The 13,212-nt window shown below is 43.3% G+C and overlaps 1 protein-coding gene across 3 annotated transcripts in view; it reads right to left on the minus strand.

The window, feature by feature from the left end:
* LTBP1 (latent transforming growth factor beta binding protein 1) overlaps positions 1–13,212 on the minus strand; it is a 350,064-nt gene that overhangs the window by 102,351 nt on the left and 234,501 nt on the right. For all 3 annotated transcript variants that reach the window (XM_083176114.1, XM_083176113.1, XM_083176112.1), the window contains 2 exons: positions 8,159–8,326; positions 230–403 (listed from right to left, as the gene is read on the minus strand). In XM_083176114.1, coding sequence (XP_083032240.1) covers positions 230–403; positions 8,159–8,326 — 342 coding nt within the window. The remainder of the gene's footprint in view (positions 1–229; positions 404–8,158; positions 8,327–13,212) is intronic.

Genomic DNA, 13,212 nt, shown 5'->3' on the forward strand with positions numbered 1-13,212 from the left:
CACGGCACAGAGACCCGAGTTAACCCAGGTCAGACCTGGGTTATTTGTGGGTGTAAAAACATCACAACTGGGCGCAACAAGTAAGTAAGACAAAGGAGATGTACAGACAAAATTCCACACCACACAATAAAGATTTTATCTATATATTTACACACATTTTTTTTTTAAATAAAATTTGAACAACTATACTACTGTATGATAAGACAGCATAACCCCCCAAAAATCATACCTGGGTCATTTTTTTGTGAAACTGATAAGGCTTCTATGGGTTCTTCTTTTGCTACGAGCGGCTGAAGTGTTGTTCTGATTGGTGGTTGCACAGTATAGGTCCTAGGAGGAAGAGGAACCCGGAGCACTGGAACTGTATAGCCCATTCCACCTGGACATATTTCCTTGAAAGCAGCTTTGATGAGAATAAAGAGAAGAAAGAAAATGTAATGACTGGGTACATAAACTCCACGTACAGTCCCCATACAAACTACTTATTGGTGTATGAAAATGCACAATGAGTTGGGTGCTAGATGATTTTACTTGCAGTACTGTAGTACCCATGACCATAGCATGGTGACTGCTGCATATTTTGTGTAGACAACGTTTATGGACACTGCCTTCATTACTTATTATATATCGACGAATGAGTGAATGTGTTAGACATCTTATATGGGTAATCAATCACTGGTAACTCTGATTTCCATTGCACAGTCTGCTATTAGAACCTCTGTGAAGTCTCTTTTCAACATTTGTTCCAATCACTAAAACTGGAATTGAAGACATCTGGGCAGTAAAACTGCCAGAAAAGCATAACACCGTGTGACTATATGATAAAATGCAAAGCACATACCTAAAAAATAAAAATCACATTGACACAAATAAAATGTACCAATTGGTTCATCAAGCAAAAGCTATGCAAACATAAATATCACGTAATGTCTCAGACTGGGTTGCGTGACCATGATTCTGCCAAACATAGGAAACATAATTTATATGTCATATCAAGCTTATGTATAGCTGAAGTAAACACGTCTCAATCTTCCAATACTAAATGTAAGCCAACAAAAGATCTAAACATGTCACTTTCTCCAAAAAAGCTACAGTAATAAATTTCATCTGCGTACAGAAAAAGAGCGAGTTGACTTATTTTATTGAAAACAGAAGCTCTGAAGTTCCTTAGCCAGCAGTGTTAAGGCCAGAGTGATATAACAGACGACCCTTAGACACATATTTATAATATAGCCACATATTTGGCAAGGACAGAATGAGCATTGCAGCTGGTAAAGGGCTTCATAATGGTAACTATCTAGTCCAATGCCGTACATGAGCTTATTTCTAAACACAAATGCATCTTCCAAGGACACTTCATACATCATATATTTCTCGCTAGTAATAGCTAACTGGCTGCAGTACGTAGAGAACTCGAAATAATATCCCAAACTTTCTTATTAAGTAAAGGCTATTATAAATTATACCACCGAAGCCAAAGAAATGCCAAGCACAAACTATATCATAGAATTACCATATAAGATGGACCCTGGCTGAGTTAACTCAGAATAACTGTCTGTAAATAGCTCCCTCCTGTCCTAATATTATTTATCCTTTACAAGTGATACAAATATATGTGTGCCATTTCTGCCTCTGAGGACCTATTTATCATTCAATACCCAATCCAAGCAACCAAGAAAATGAGTGAAGATTCCTCACTATAATAAATGCCAATGTGCGCAAATGGGCATCGCGATGATGCCAAGTGGCAAACCGGCAAGATATGAATTTCCTCCTTGAGCTTCGGAATGCGCAGAAGAAAGGGTTATTACAGTTCTGCTGTGTATTGGGTGTTTTGTCTGTAGATAAGAAGTTTATGTGAGTCTCACAACTACTTTTGTTACAGGGGAGTTTGTCTGTTTCCGTGTGTCATCAATAAACATTTGTACAAAAATAGATGAGAAACAGTATTGAATGTTCAGTTCAGTATTACTAGTAAACAAATCAACCCAAAGTTATGTTTAATATAGCTATTCTCTAACTAATAATTACCAAAGTAAATAACATTTCTTGTACTGTATGTCATAATATTGTATTTTAAGACTAGATCGATATTAATGCATAAATAAGGATCAAAAAACAAGCAAGATAGTGAAAATGTCACTTACGTAAGCCACTAATCAAGGAAAAAACATAATATGATGGGTCAAATGTTATAGGGCAGTGGTTACCAAACCTGTACCCCCAACAGTGCACATTTTCCAGGTCACTCTGCAGGTGCACAGGTGCACTCATTGGGGCAGATGTATTAAGCCTTAACAAGAGATAAATGCAAGGGTGATAAGGAGAGATAAACGTCCAGCCAATCAGCTCCTTACTGACTTTTTTCAAACACAGGCTGTAACATGGCAGTTAGCAGGTGATTGGCTGGACAGTTATCTCTCCTTATCACCCTTGCATTTATCTCTTGTTAAAGCTTAATACATCTGCCCCATTGTTCACTGACACATTTTAAAACATCCACAGGTGGAGCTAATTATTTCACTTGTGATTCTCTATGGAGACTTGGAAAAGGTGTACTGTTGGGGGTACTTGAGGACCAGGGTTGGGAACCACTGTTATAGGGTGTGAAGTTTTAGTGAGCTAAAGAATTGCACCAAATCGCACATGTCATGGAGGGACCTCACTGGGATTCCCCTTGTTCTCAGGGAGGAGCCGCATGTGGCTCCTCAGTGCATATGGATTGAGACTCGCTGTCTTTTATGTTTAACCCCTGGATTGCCTGCATGAAAAAGAGGACGTGACCTATACTCGACTAGGTGAGTATATAATTTTTTTACAGGTCCATTTTCGGATTTCTCCTGGACAAAAGGACCGAGATACGGGGGGGGGGGGGGGGGGGGGGGGCTAGTTGAGTAAGTATATATGGTGTATGCAGGGGTTAAAGTGAGGGGGAACAGGGTGGAACTGAGTTCCACCACCTCTAATGATGAGGTGGAAGATTTTAACCTCCACATTGGCCCTGCACTGTAATTGTCACAGAAAAGCATTCTAGTTTGCAGGGGGGTGCCGAACACCCTACCACTGGCCCTGTCTCTGACTAATGGGAGGGGTGGAGGGGTGGGGGTGTAATTAGGTGGCATAGAGAAATGAGTTCCCCCACCACTGGATGACCACTTTATGACCTAGGTGTATGCATGCATGCATGTATGTATGTTATTAAAGCTTTACTTTACAGGGTGTCTTTCTGTTTCTTTAAGTATTGGTCAAGATGTGCCCTGCATGCAGGGACTTGTGGTTCTCCAGGGCTGACCAGTCACAGTGAGAATGTGAGGGCCAGGGGACCTTTAATTAAAAAGTGTCTTCCGGCAGTAACATTACACTGCTGACTGTTGGAGCCCGGTGTTGTTTGCAAAAATACCGGGACCCCCTACTGTTCAGTTAGTCATGCGGATGTAATTTACTGTAGAAAATGTGTTGAGTTGGCATGGTCGAGGAGAAGACTGAGGGGCAGTTGTATTAAGACTTGTAAAGTGATAAGGTGGTGATAATGTGGAAGGGGATAACGTACCAGCCAATCAACTACTGTCATTTTTCAGGCACAGCTGATTGGCTGGTGTGTTATCACTAGAGACAGGATTATATGCACCATAAAAAGCTTGAAATATGCATGCAAATATGCATGAAAAATACTTAAAATATGCATGAAAAGTGTTAAAATATGCTACATACAAATGATAAAAAAAGTAATTTTTAACTTATTTATTTAAAAATCAGCATAAAATTAGTTGCAAATAAACCTCAAAAATAGTCCCACAGCATCTGCAGGTGTCTAGTGCTGTACACAGGATTTTTTTTTTCTTCCTGGCTGCTACAGCAGACTGCAGCGTCCAAAGCTCTTCTTGCATCAACTACACGGACCCTCGTCTCCAGCGCCGATTCATCAAATGTCAGCATAGCGTGTGAGGACGGCGCAGTGGAAGGCTTCCTCCCTGCGCCGCATACTCACTGTGACATGGCATTTCCTCCACGCCGTGTGATGTCACAACCGTTCTGCCCACCTCCTCTGCTGCAGAAGTCTGTCTCTTGGTGTAAAGTCCCAGGCCAGGGGCAGGCAAAGGTTCAGGAGCTTCGTAATGGCCTCCGCCCCGACTGACTTTTATAAACATGGATTCGCAGCCTAGAGCAGTGTCAGACATAGCGTACATCCAAGGTTCCCCACACTGTGCACATATTGCCCCAGCCTGCACACTCTACCACTACCTGGCCAGCAGCAGCAGGGCAAAGCAGTGCTGTGACTCACGGGTGGAAAGCGGGCAGGGCCTAAAATATGCACCATCACTAGATTTTAGGTAAAATATGCGATAAGCAGTGAGAATGGGCAAAATATGCAAATGCATATGCAAATATGCAAATGCATATAATCCTGTCTCTAGTTATCACCATCCACTTTATCAGTTAAATTGGTTAAATCAATTTATGCAGATGACTGCTTTTGTCCATTTTCCAGCTTTTGGGAGCAAATGGCTGATTGTAATCTGTTCCCAAAAATTTCCAGATTTTCATTCCAACCAGCCAGATTGGAAAGATAATCTTCTAGTGTGTATGGGCCTAGTAGACATCTCTGATATGAACGTATTCTTGCTTTGTAGTATATTGTTATTGTGCACCAAGGTGCAGAACTAGAACAGTATGATCCTGTGAGTGAATACACATATAGGCCATACTTGCTAGGTGTAATGAGGGAGATTGCTAGACTAATGAGGGAGAACTGTTATTTCAGGGAGTCTCCTGCAGAACTATGACACAGGCACACACTGACACTGCAGCTACTGTACATTCACAATCCAGCATGGAACATTGCTTTTCTGCGAATGCTGCCTGCGCCACTGATGTGTACACCTTGGCCATAAGGCATGTCAGAACTGTGTTCACATGCAGTCTACCGCAACGGGTGTGGTATAATTGACCGACAGTCGGGATTCTGAAAGTCATTACTCAGACGTCGGAATCCCGACTGCATAGCGGGGGGAGCGCAATGAAGCCCCTTGCGGGCACGGTGGCGTTTATTCTCCCTCTATGGGGGTCGTGGACCCCCACAATGGAGCAGTCGGGATTCTGACGCCGGAGTAATGACTGTCGGAATCCTGACTGTCGGGGAGCCGTCCGGCACCCACCGCAACACCTATGTGTAAGCAAAATAGTTCTGCATGCCGATATGTACATCTTTTCTAATTATACCATAATGTTGTTTCTATTTTATTTTCCTTTGGTTCTTTGTGACGATATAAAATGATTTCATGCACAGTATTGGTGGTGTTCTGATACAGTAGTTAATGGATAAACAGGTGAATATAACATTAAAGTCCGACATTTCTCCTCTGAGTAAATGATACAAGGCTAAGTGTTCTGCACATGCGATTTAATGTTCCACTGTACACTTCTAAATCTGACACCATAATTACTTTTAAGTAATCGAAGCTTCTAGTTTTTAACCTTTCAGACAGTTTAACTTTTACTTAGATGAGATCACAGGACAGGAAAATCATAGCAAAGTAACTGAACCAGAGGTAGCACTGCAGTATATGAAGTGGAAGTTCTAATGTTCTCCCATGGATCAGGGCAGTTTATCATTTTTGACATCTTTTATTATGTTAGGTAAGTTAAAGCCTTCAAAAGTGATAAAATGGAGTGTGATAAACCTCCAACCAATCAGCTCCTACCTGTCATTTTGTCACACACAGCCTGTGACATGGCAGGTAGGAGCTGATTGGCTGTCTGTTTATCACTCTCCATTTTATCACTTTTCAAGCTTAGTACATCTGGCACTGACAGTTCCCACCAATATAAAATGTTTGGAGGCGTTTTACTGTGTTACGCTACTGTATACCAGTGCCACATATCATATGTCAGAACTTATTTTGAGTTACAATTAGCTCCATAATGTGGATGGATCGAGGTATTAATTTGCATAATACAGCATGCATATGCAGGGCCATCTTAAAGTGTAACCATGAACTTGGATGTGTGTTTCACTGTGTTGCCAAAGTTCCTCACTACTCTGAGTCATGTATGGAGCCTGCAAAGGGTGGGTATAATGCAGATGATAGTGATGACTGCAGAGTATGTAGACAGAACTGCTGGGGCATTGCATACACAGAGTAGTGCCGTGGCGTAACTATAAATTTTTCTCCCCCCTGCCAAAAAAGTTTGTGGCACCCCCCATCCCCCGGGCTCCTCTCCAGTGTGTTTCCCCAGCGTGTGAAGCAATGATATCACACACATAAAGGAGAAGCCGAAGCAGAAGACAGAGAAGGCAGAGAGACTAGCAGACACTGCTGCTTCCCATGGCTCCAACACATCCCAGGCCGCCCCAGCACACCCATCCGCCCGCCCATCCTGTACACAGTTGCCAATAGCCTGCTCTGTGTACAGTCAATCGAATCAGTGGTGGGAATTTGGCGTCTCTGTCATGGCCTCACCTGGGCTGCGGCTGACTAGCCTTTAGTGCTCAGCCAGTGGGCAGCGGCAGGCAGCAGCATGTCAGTGCATCGAGCAGGTGCCGGCGACCACACAGACCCCACTGCCGCTTGCTCCCCCAAGTGGCAGCTAGGGCTGCCTTACAGTAGGTACGCCACTGACAGCTGCACAATCACATTTTCATACTGATCGTTCTTAGTCTGCGGAATCATATTCACAATGTGCAACTCAGCATCTGGCCTTTAGGGGGAGCTGTACTATAGCTGTACTTAATAGTTTAGTGTTGATTTAGCTATTCCTGCATCGTCTTTTATCTAAGCAAAGCAAAAACTACTAGATGTATTAACATCTTGGCTGTCAGAGTGATGCGTGCAAGACCCACAATGCATCACGCTAGTACTGATGTGCCACAAAAATTGCTATGGAGGAATCAATAGATGTTTGCATATTACATAGAGAAAACTGCTTTTCTCTGTTACCTGCTTTCATGCATCTCAAGGTTCATTGTAAGTGTCAAATAGCGCTGGCTAACGCACATTCGTCACTTACCAGCTCTTATTGGCTGTACCCGAAACTACACTAGAGCCCTGTATCAATCTTCATATTGTATTTGCTTTTTGATGTTACACAATTGAACACAAAAACAGCAAGCAAATACCATAAATCTTACTGATAATTAAAACTTCTCCCAATTAAAAATCCATCAAATCTGCAGCATAGGGCCTGATTCAGACCTGCAGGTGGGGCAGATGTGCAGAGAGAGTTAGATTTGGGTGGGGTGTGATCAAACTGAAATCTAAATTGCAGTGTAAGAATAATGCAGCCAGTATTTACCCTGCACAGAAACAAAATAACTCACCCAAATCTAACTCTCTCTGCACATGTTACATCTGCCCCCTCTGCAGTGCACATGGTTTTGTCCATTCTCTAAAATAAGCAGCCCTGCGATCAGGTCTGAATCAGGCCCATAGTCCTATTATTATACCGATTGTTCACTTTTTTCGTCTTTAGGCACACCATACAAACTCTGTATCAGTAGGATTACTGACTTTAAACGTCATGATACTGTAGATTTCTCATCCACATTCTTAGGCTTTGCACACGTTTCCCATGATTTAACAATGTAACAAGTACAAAAGATTGCACTGTACTAGCTTAATTATAGAAAATAGAATGGAAACACATACTGTATGACTACAGCATGGGCTAATTGGAATTAATTGTAACTGCTTTTAACACTGTTTATATGTGATTGTGGCCTGAGGCATGTTTCTCAGTTATTGTACTTCACCATTGCTTCAAAGATGTGGAACCCAGTGATGTGATGTTAGACACCTAAAGCCCTGCGGCAGCCGAGTCGGAAACAGTAAGCCCACTGGTGATGACTGGGGTTCTCCACATCCAGCGACACGTCAGCTCTGACTGTCCGAGGGAACTGACAGCTCTTATTGAGTTTATATAAATTCAGTGAAGGGAACCTAATAAAATATTCATTGCAATGATACTTCTGTATTATCAAACCCCTAGTGATAATACAGAACCACTTCCTGTCTCATCCAGAATATTACTACTATTATGACTATAATATTGATGCCCTGTACTCTCCAAACGGTTATTAGTTGTAAATTAGAATGCACAGCTAATAAATCACATAGCTGTATCCTCTAAAACCAAATGACCAGTCATAACGTGTACTCACCTGTTCCAAGTATCGGGCACTTTTCGCAGACAGGCCCCCAGGCTTTGCCCACACTGCAGCAGCAGAGCTGCTTACTAAGCTGGACAGACAGAGGGTGCATGCACTGCTTTCCAGTACTGACAAGACGGTAACATGGACCTTTCTCCTCAGACACAAATGAATTATCTGCTGTGGGAATAAAAAATAGGGGACATTTATTACAGATTATAATGAAAGTTTTTGCTTCAGTAATCATTAATCAGCAGTTCAATCACAATGACAGGATCGGACATAGATTTCCAGGTTATAGTTGTGCCATTGTAATGGGATTCAGAGGCTTAGGGGTTCCAGACCAAGCTCATATAGCTGTCTACCAAGTACCCAATATTGCTTGCTAAGAAACTGGGTCTGGCCCATTGCCAAGGCCTGAATGTTGCTATGTGGTCCACAAAGTTCTGGCTACACCATTGTATCTGGTGCCAGCGTCCTGCCATGTTTAGAGTCATGTGACATTCTGGCTGTGTGATTTGAACAGCCTTGATTTTAGCCATATTCCAAACTAAAACATTACATTTTTTATAATTGTATCCTAGGGCCTGATTCAGATGTTGCTCTATTTCAATATACAGTATACGCAGTAAAGCGATTATCCATGGATGGTGCAAACATCTTAGCTGCAATACAGTATTTGATTGAATCGCCTGAAATATGACTATATTTGCAGTGAGGATTTATTAGAAAGTAGGAGGTACAGGGGAGTAGCAGCAAAAACATGGGTAAGTTATGGGGCAAGTAACTGCCTACATCTGTGATCCTGTACTCAGAAAACATGGCGCCAGTGTCTCAGTCCCTTTTGCATAACCATATGGTTACTAAGATGGTTGATAATTGAGGGATCTGCAACCTCCACTGCATACAGTATCTATACACAGTTGCTTGGATCTGCGTATAGATACTATGGGTGGGATGTACTAAAAGGAAAATGCGGTAAAACCCCCGTTTTACCGCATTTTCCTATGTATTATCATTGGTTCGCCCCGTTTTCGCAAGGCTGGGTATCGCCACCCAGAGGGTGGCGATACCCTATAGAAGCCTATGGGCTTCTTTCACCGCCCGGCGTACGCCGTCCGCGCGCCGCCCCCCCCCCCCCTCCCGTCCTCCTTTAACCTCCTCCTCCCCCTGGTGTGACAGCCGGGAAGACATCCGGCTTCAGGGGGGAGGAGGAGACGCAGGGGGACGCTGGCAGCTGCCGGGAGGTGACGAAAACCCCCGCAGCCCACATCACAGGTATCGCGGAGGTCTCCGTTACCGCAGCCCGATGCTGGCCGCATATGTTAGTACATATGCGGTAGCATCGCGGCGGCTGCCGTGCGAAGGGCGGTGATGTATGTTGATACATCCCGCCCTGTATGCAGTATCTATACGCAGCCGGCGGAAAATGTACGCTGCCGGCAGAAAACACATTTCCAGGCCACTGTACAACATACTTGCCTACTTTTGAAAACTAGTTTCAGGGAGATTATAGTTGGTAATAGAATTTTGTACAGAGCCCCATTGAGGGGCGTGTCATGCTCCACCCAAAGGGCGTGTCTAGTTCCATATATATGGAGAGACTGTGAAAAGAGATTGTGAACGTGGCACCTAGAAGCGTGGGTGTGTGCTGCTTCATCTGAGAGGAGTCTTTTAAAATTACTTATATCCAAATGTAGATGAGCCCCAAAGCAGCTAGTAAGAGCTACAATACTTGGTAAAGTGCTGGGAAATGGTGCTGATGATTCAATGTAACTGTATCTATCTCTCATTCCTTATTTCCCCAAAAATGTAACAGTGTAATGTGGGCTAGGTGAAATGAGGGAGATTGCTAGACTAATGAGGGAGAGAGGGAGATTGCTGCTATTTCAGGGAGTCTCCTGCAGAATGCAGGAGGGTAGTTAACTATGCTGTACAATTAGCACGTCAGGTACTGTAAGTTAAAAAATAACAGCTGCACTTCCATTAGCGAGTACATCTGAATCAGGAACGTCACCATTGCCACATTCATGTGAAGCATGCCCTCAAATAATCTACAAGCCACAGTGTGCCAGTAAGGAAACAGCAGAACTGGAGAGCTTGGCCTTGTCACCTGCAGCAATGCAACAGCTGTGTTTCCACTTTCTCCTAATGTCCCAGACAGTATTTATTGTCTGTTCAACTTTCCAGACACCTTGAACCACATACAACATTGTGCCCTCAAATCCATACAGAACAATCACCAAATGTTTTATTTTAGTTGCTTATTAGGCCATTTGTAAAAAAAAATTAACAATTCATTGCTGAGTGTTATATAATAATTAGATGTTCAGATTATTAGAAACATGTTTTTTTCTGTTTACATTTTTGCATATATTTACAGCAAAACACAAATAAAGACATGTCAGTACAAATAAGCTTGTTATTAGCTGGGGCGGATGAATCCATAGACACAAGGGGGGGGGATTTACTAATACAGAAAATGAAATTCCTGAGTGAAGCAGTTACACCCGGGAATTTCATTAAAAACATGGGTTATTTTTCTGTGTGAAAGGGTCAATCCGGATCTTAAGTCCAGGTCTTTGACAATGGTCTTATACAGCAGTGGTTCCCAACCCTGGTCCTCAAGTACCCCCAACAGTGCACATTTTCCAGGTCACCTGGCAGGTGCACTCATTATTCAGGCACATTTGAAAAGATCCACAGGTGGAGCTAATTATAGCACTTGTGATTCTGTGTGGAGACCTGCAAAACATGCACTGTAGCATACCCTCCAACATGACCCATTCCATTAGGTACAAAGGGGCAGATGTATTAAGCCTGGAGAAGAGATAAACTGGAGATAAAGTGGAGATAACTTGGAAGAGTTAACGCACCAGCCAATCAGCTGTGTTTGAAATATGACAGTTGGTATCTGATTGGCTGGTGCGTTATCTCCTTCCACTTTATCTCCAGTTTATCTCTTCACCAGGCTTAATACATCTGCCCCATTATGCGCTGTTTCTGGACACTGTTACTAGTGGCAGTTGCAGAGTTGGGGCTGCAGCACAGTCCAATATTCAAAAAGGGGAGCTACACCTAATGCCACTCCAAACATCACTGTCCTGGACTCACTGGCAGTTGATGTAACCCCCTCTTTGAATATTGGATTGTGCTGAAGTCCAACCTCTGTAATTGCCACTGGCAGGGAAGTCCAGGAACAGAGCATTTTGTACCTAATGGAATGGGTCATGTTGGAGGGTCTGCTGTTGGGGGTAATTGAGGACCAGGGTTGGGATCCACTGTTATACAGGGTTGGAGACCCGGAGTTTAAGATCCAGATGACCCTTTCACAGAGGCGAAAAACCTGTGTAAAGCTGTGTAAACGGGGGCGATAGGGGCTGAAATCGCTGGAAATATGGTCGCTGGCGACCATATTGCCAGTGATTGGAGTGTGCCCCGGTGATAAATCATTTTCCCGTTTTCAGCCCCATTCTAATCGCTGGTCACAGGAGCTTGCTCCTGTGACCAACTGATTACCTCTGCGGCACCACCGGCAGAGGTTCGCTTTCATCATCTCTGGTCTCTGATGAAAAGGAGACAACCGTGTACGCAACTTAATAGAGGAAATCTCTGGGACTACAATTTAGACCCGGAGATTTCCTCTCCTGTCTGAAGGGGGGTCTGACAGCCGTGGCCAAATAACCCGGCGCTTGAAAAGCATTTTAAGATGGGAGTTCTATTCACATGGGAGGTTGCTATGGGCAACCAATTAGAATATATATAATTGGATTGTATATGTATATTATATAGATTGTAAGCTCCACTGGGGCAGGGACTGATGTGAATGGTCAAAATATTCTCTGTAAAGCGCTGCGGAATCTGTGTGCGCTATATAAGAAACTGCTAATAAATATATGTCTTATCTGTTCCTGGACTTCCCTGGTAATGTATGATTACCATCACCTGTGGGGAGCTAGGTAATTGATAAGAAAGGTGTTTCACCACAGGTGATGGCAATCATACATTACCAGGGAAGTCCAGGAACAGAGCATTTTCTCCCTCATGGAGAGGGTCAGGTTGGCAAGTGTGCCTGTGTTCTAGATAGAAGAATCTGCCCACAGCAATATAACTAATCTGAAATAGAACTCTCATTTTAGTAAATATCTCCCAATATATTTGCACCAAACTTACTAATCCCTTGTAAAATACTTTAGCAGGTTACGCAAAAGCATTTGGAATGTGGTTGTTATTTCTATTATAACTCACATGCAGACAGGCATTGGAGGGTGCCAAGGATTCACAATTGCACCCTGGTAAACTCTAGTTAAAGGTACAGGTACAGCATGATTTATAAAAATGCAATATTTCTGCAAAGCTCCAAAATATAAGTAACATTATTAATATAATGCACTAATATGTAGATAGGAGCTTTAGATATTAATGAAAAAAACCCTATCTGATGTGGACAATGGGCCTGATTCAAGATTGATCGGAAGGAGACTAATTCAGACCCGTTCCGATGGAGGGGGGTCTGCGGTCTGCACATGCACATGCGTGTATTTTAACATGAACAGACCTACAGTGCTAATGCCGTTGGCGCAATTATCACACTCGCTGAGGCTAGGGTGACCAATTCATCCCTTTAATCCGGGACACATATTAATTACACAGGTTCTGTGGCAGTTTAAAACCAGGTGAAATGGAGTCTTGAGGTGTGGCAGTTTAAAACCAGGTGAAAGCCAGCCACAGAACCTGTGTCATTAATATGTGTCCCGGATTAAAGGGATGAGTTGGTCACCCTAGCTGAGGCGTTCGCACGGGTAGGGGAGGGGGGCGGGCAGGGGGCTGCTGGAGGGGAACACCCAGCATGTCATGGGCGTCCCTGGGAACGCAGGTGTGGCGTTCCCTGCTCAGGGCGGACGGCTGACATCAAATGACGTCAGTGCCTGCCCCCTTTTCACCAATCTCCTACGGAAATAAATCTCAGTTCTGAAGGGTTATTACTGAAGGGTCGGTGAACATCGAATGATTTCTCTTCCCTTCGGCCACATGCGAATTTCGACACAGTCAACATGGACACTGAA

The sequence above is a fragment of the Crinia signifera genome, chromosome 3 (assembly GCF_055691185.1).
Source record: "Crinia signifera chromosome 3, ASM5569118v1, whole genome shotgun sequence".
Classification (NCBI taxonomy): domain Eukaryota; kingdom Metazoa; phylum Chordata; class Amphibia; order Anura; family Myobatrachidae; genus Crinia; species Crinia signifera.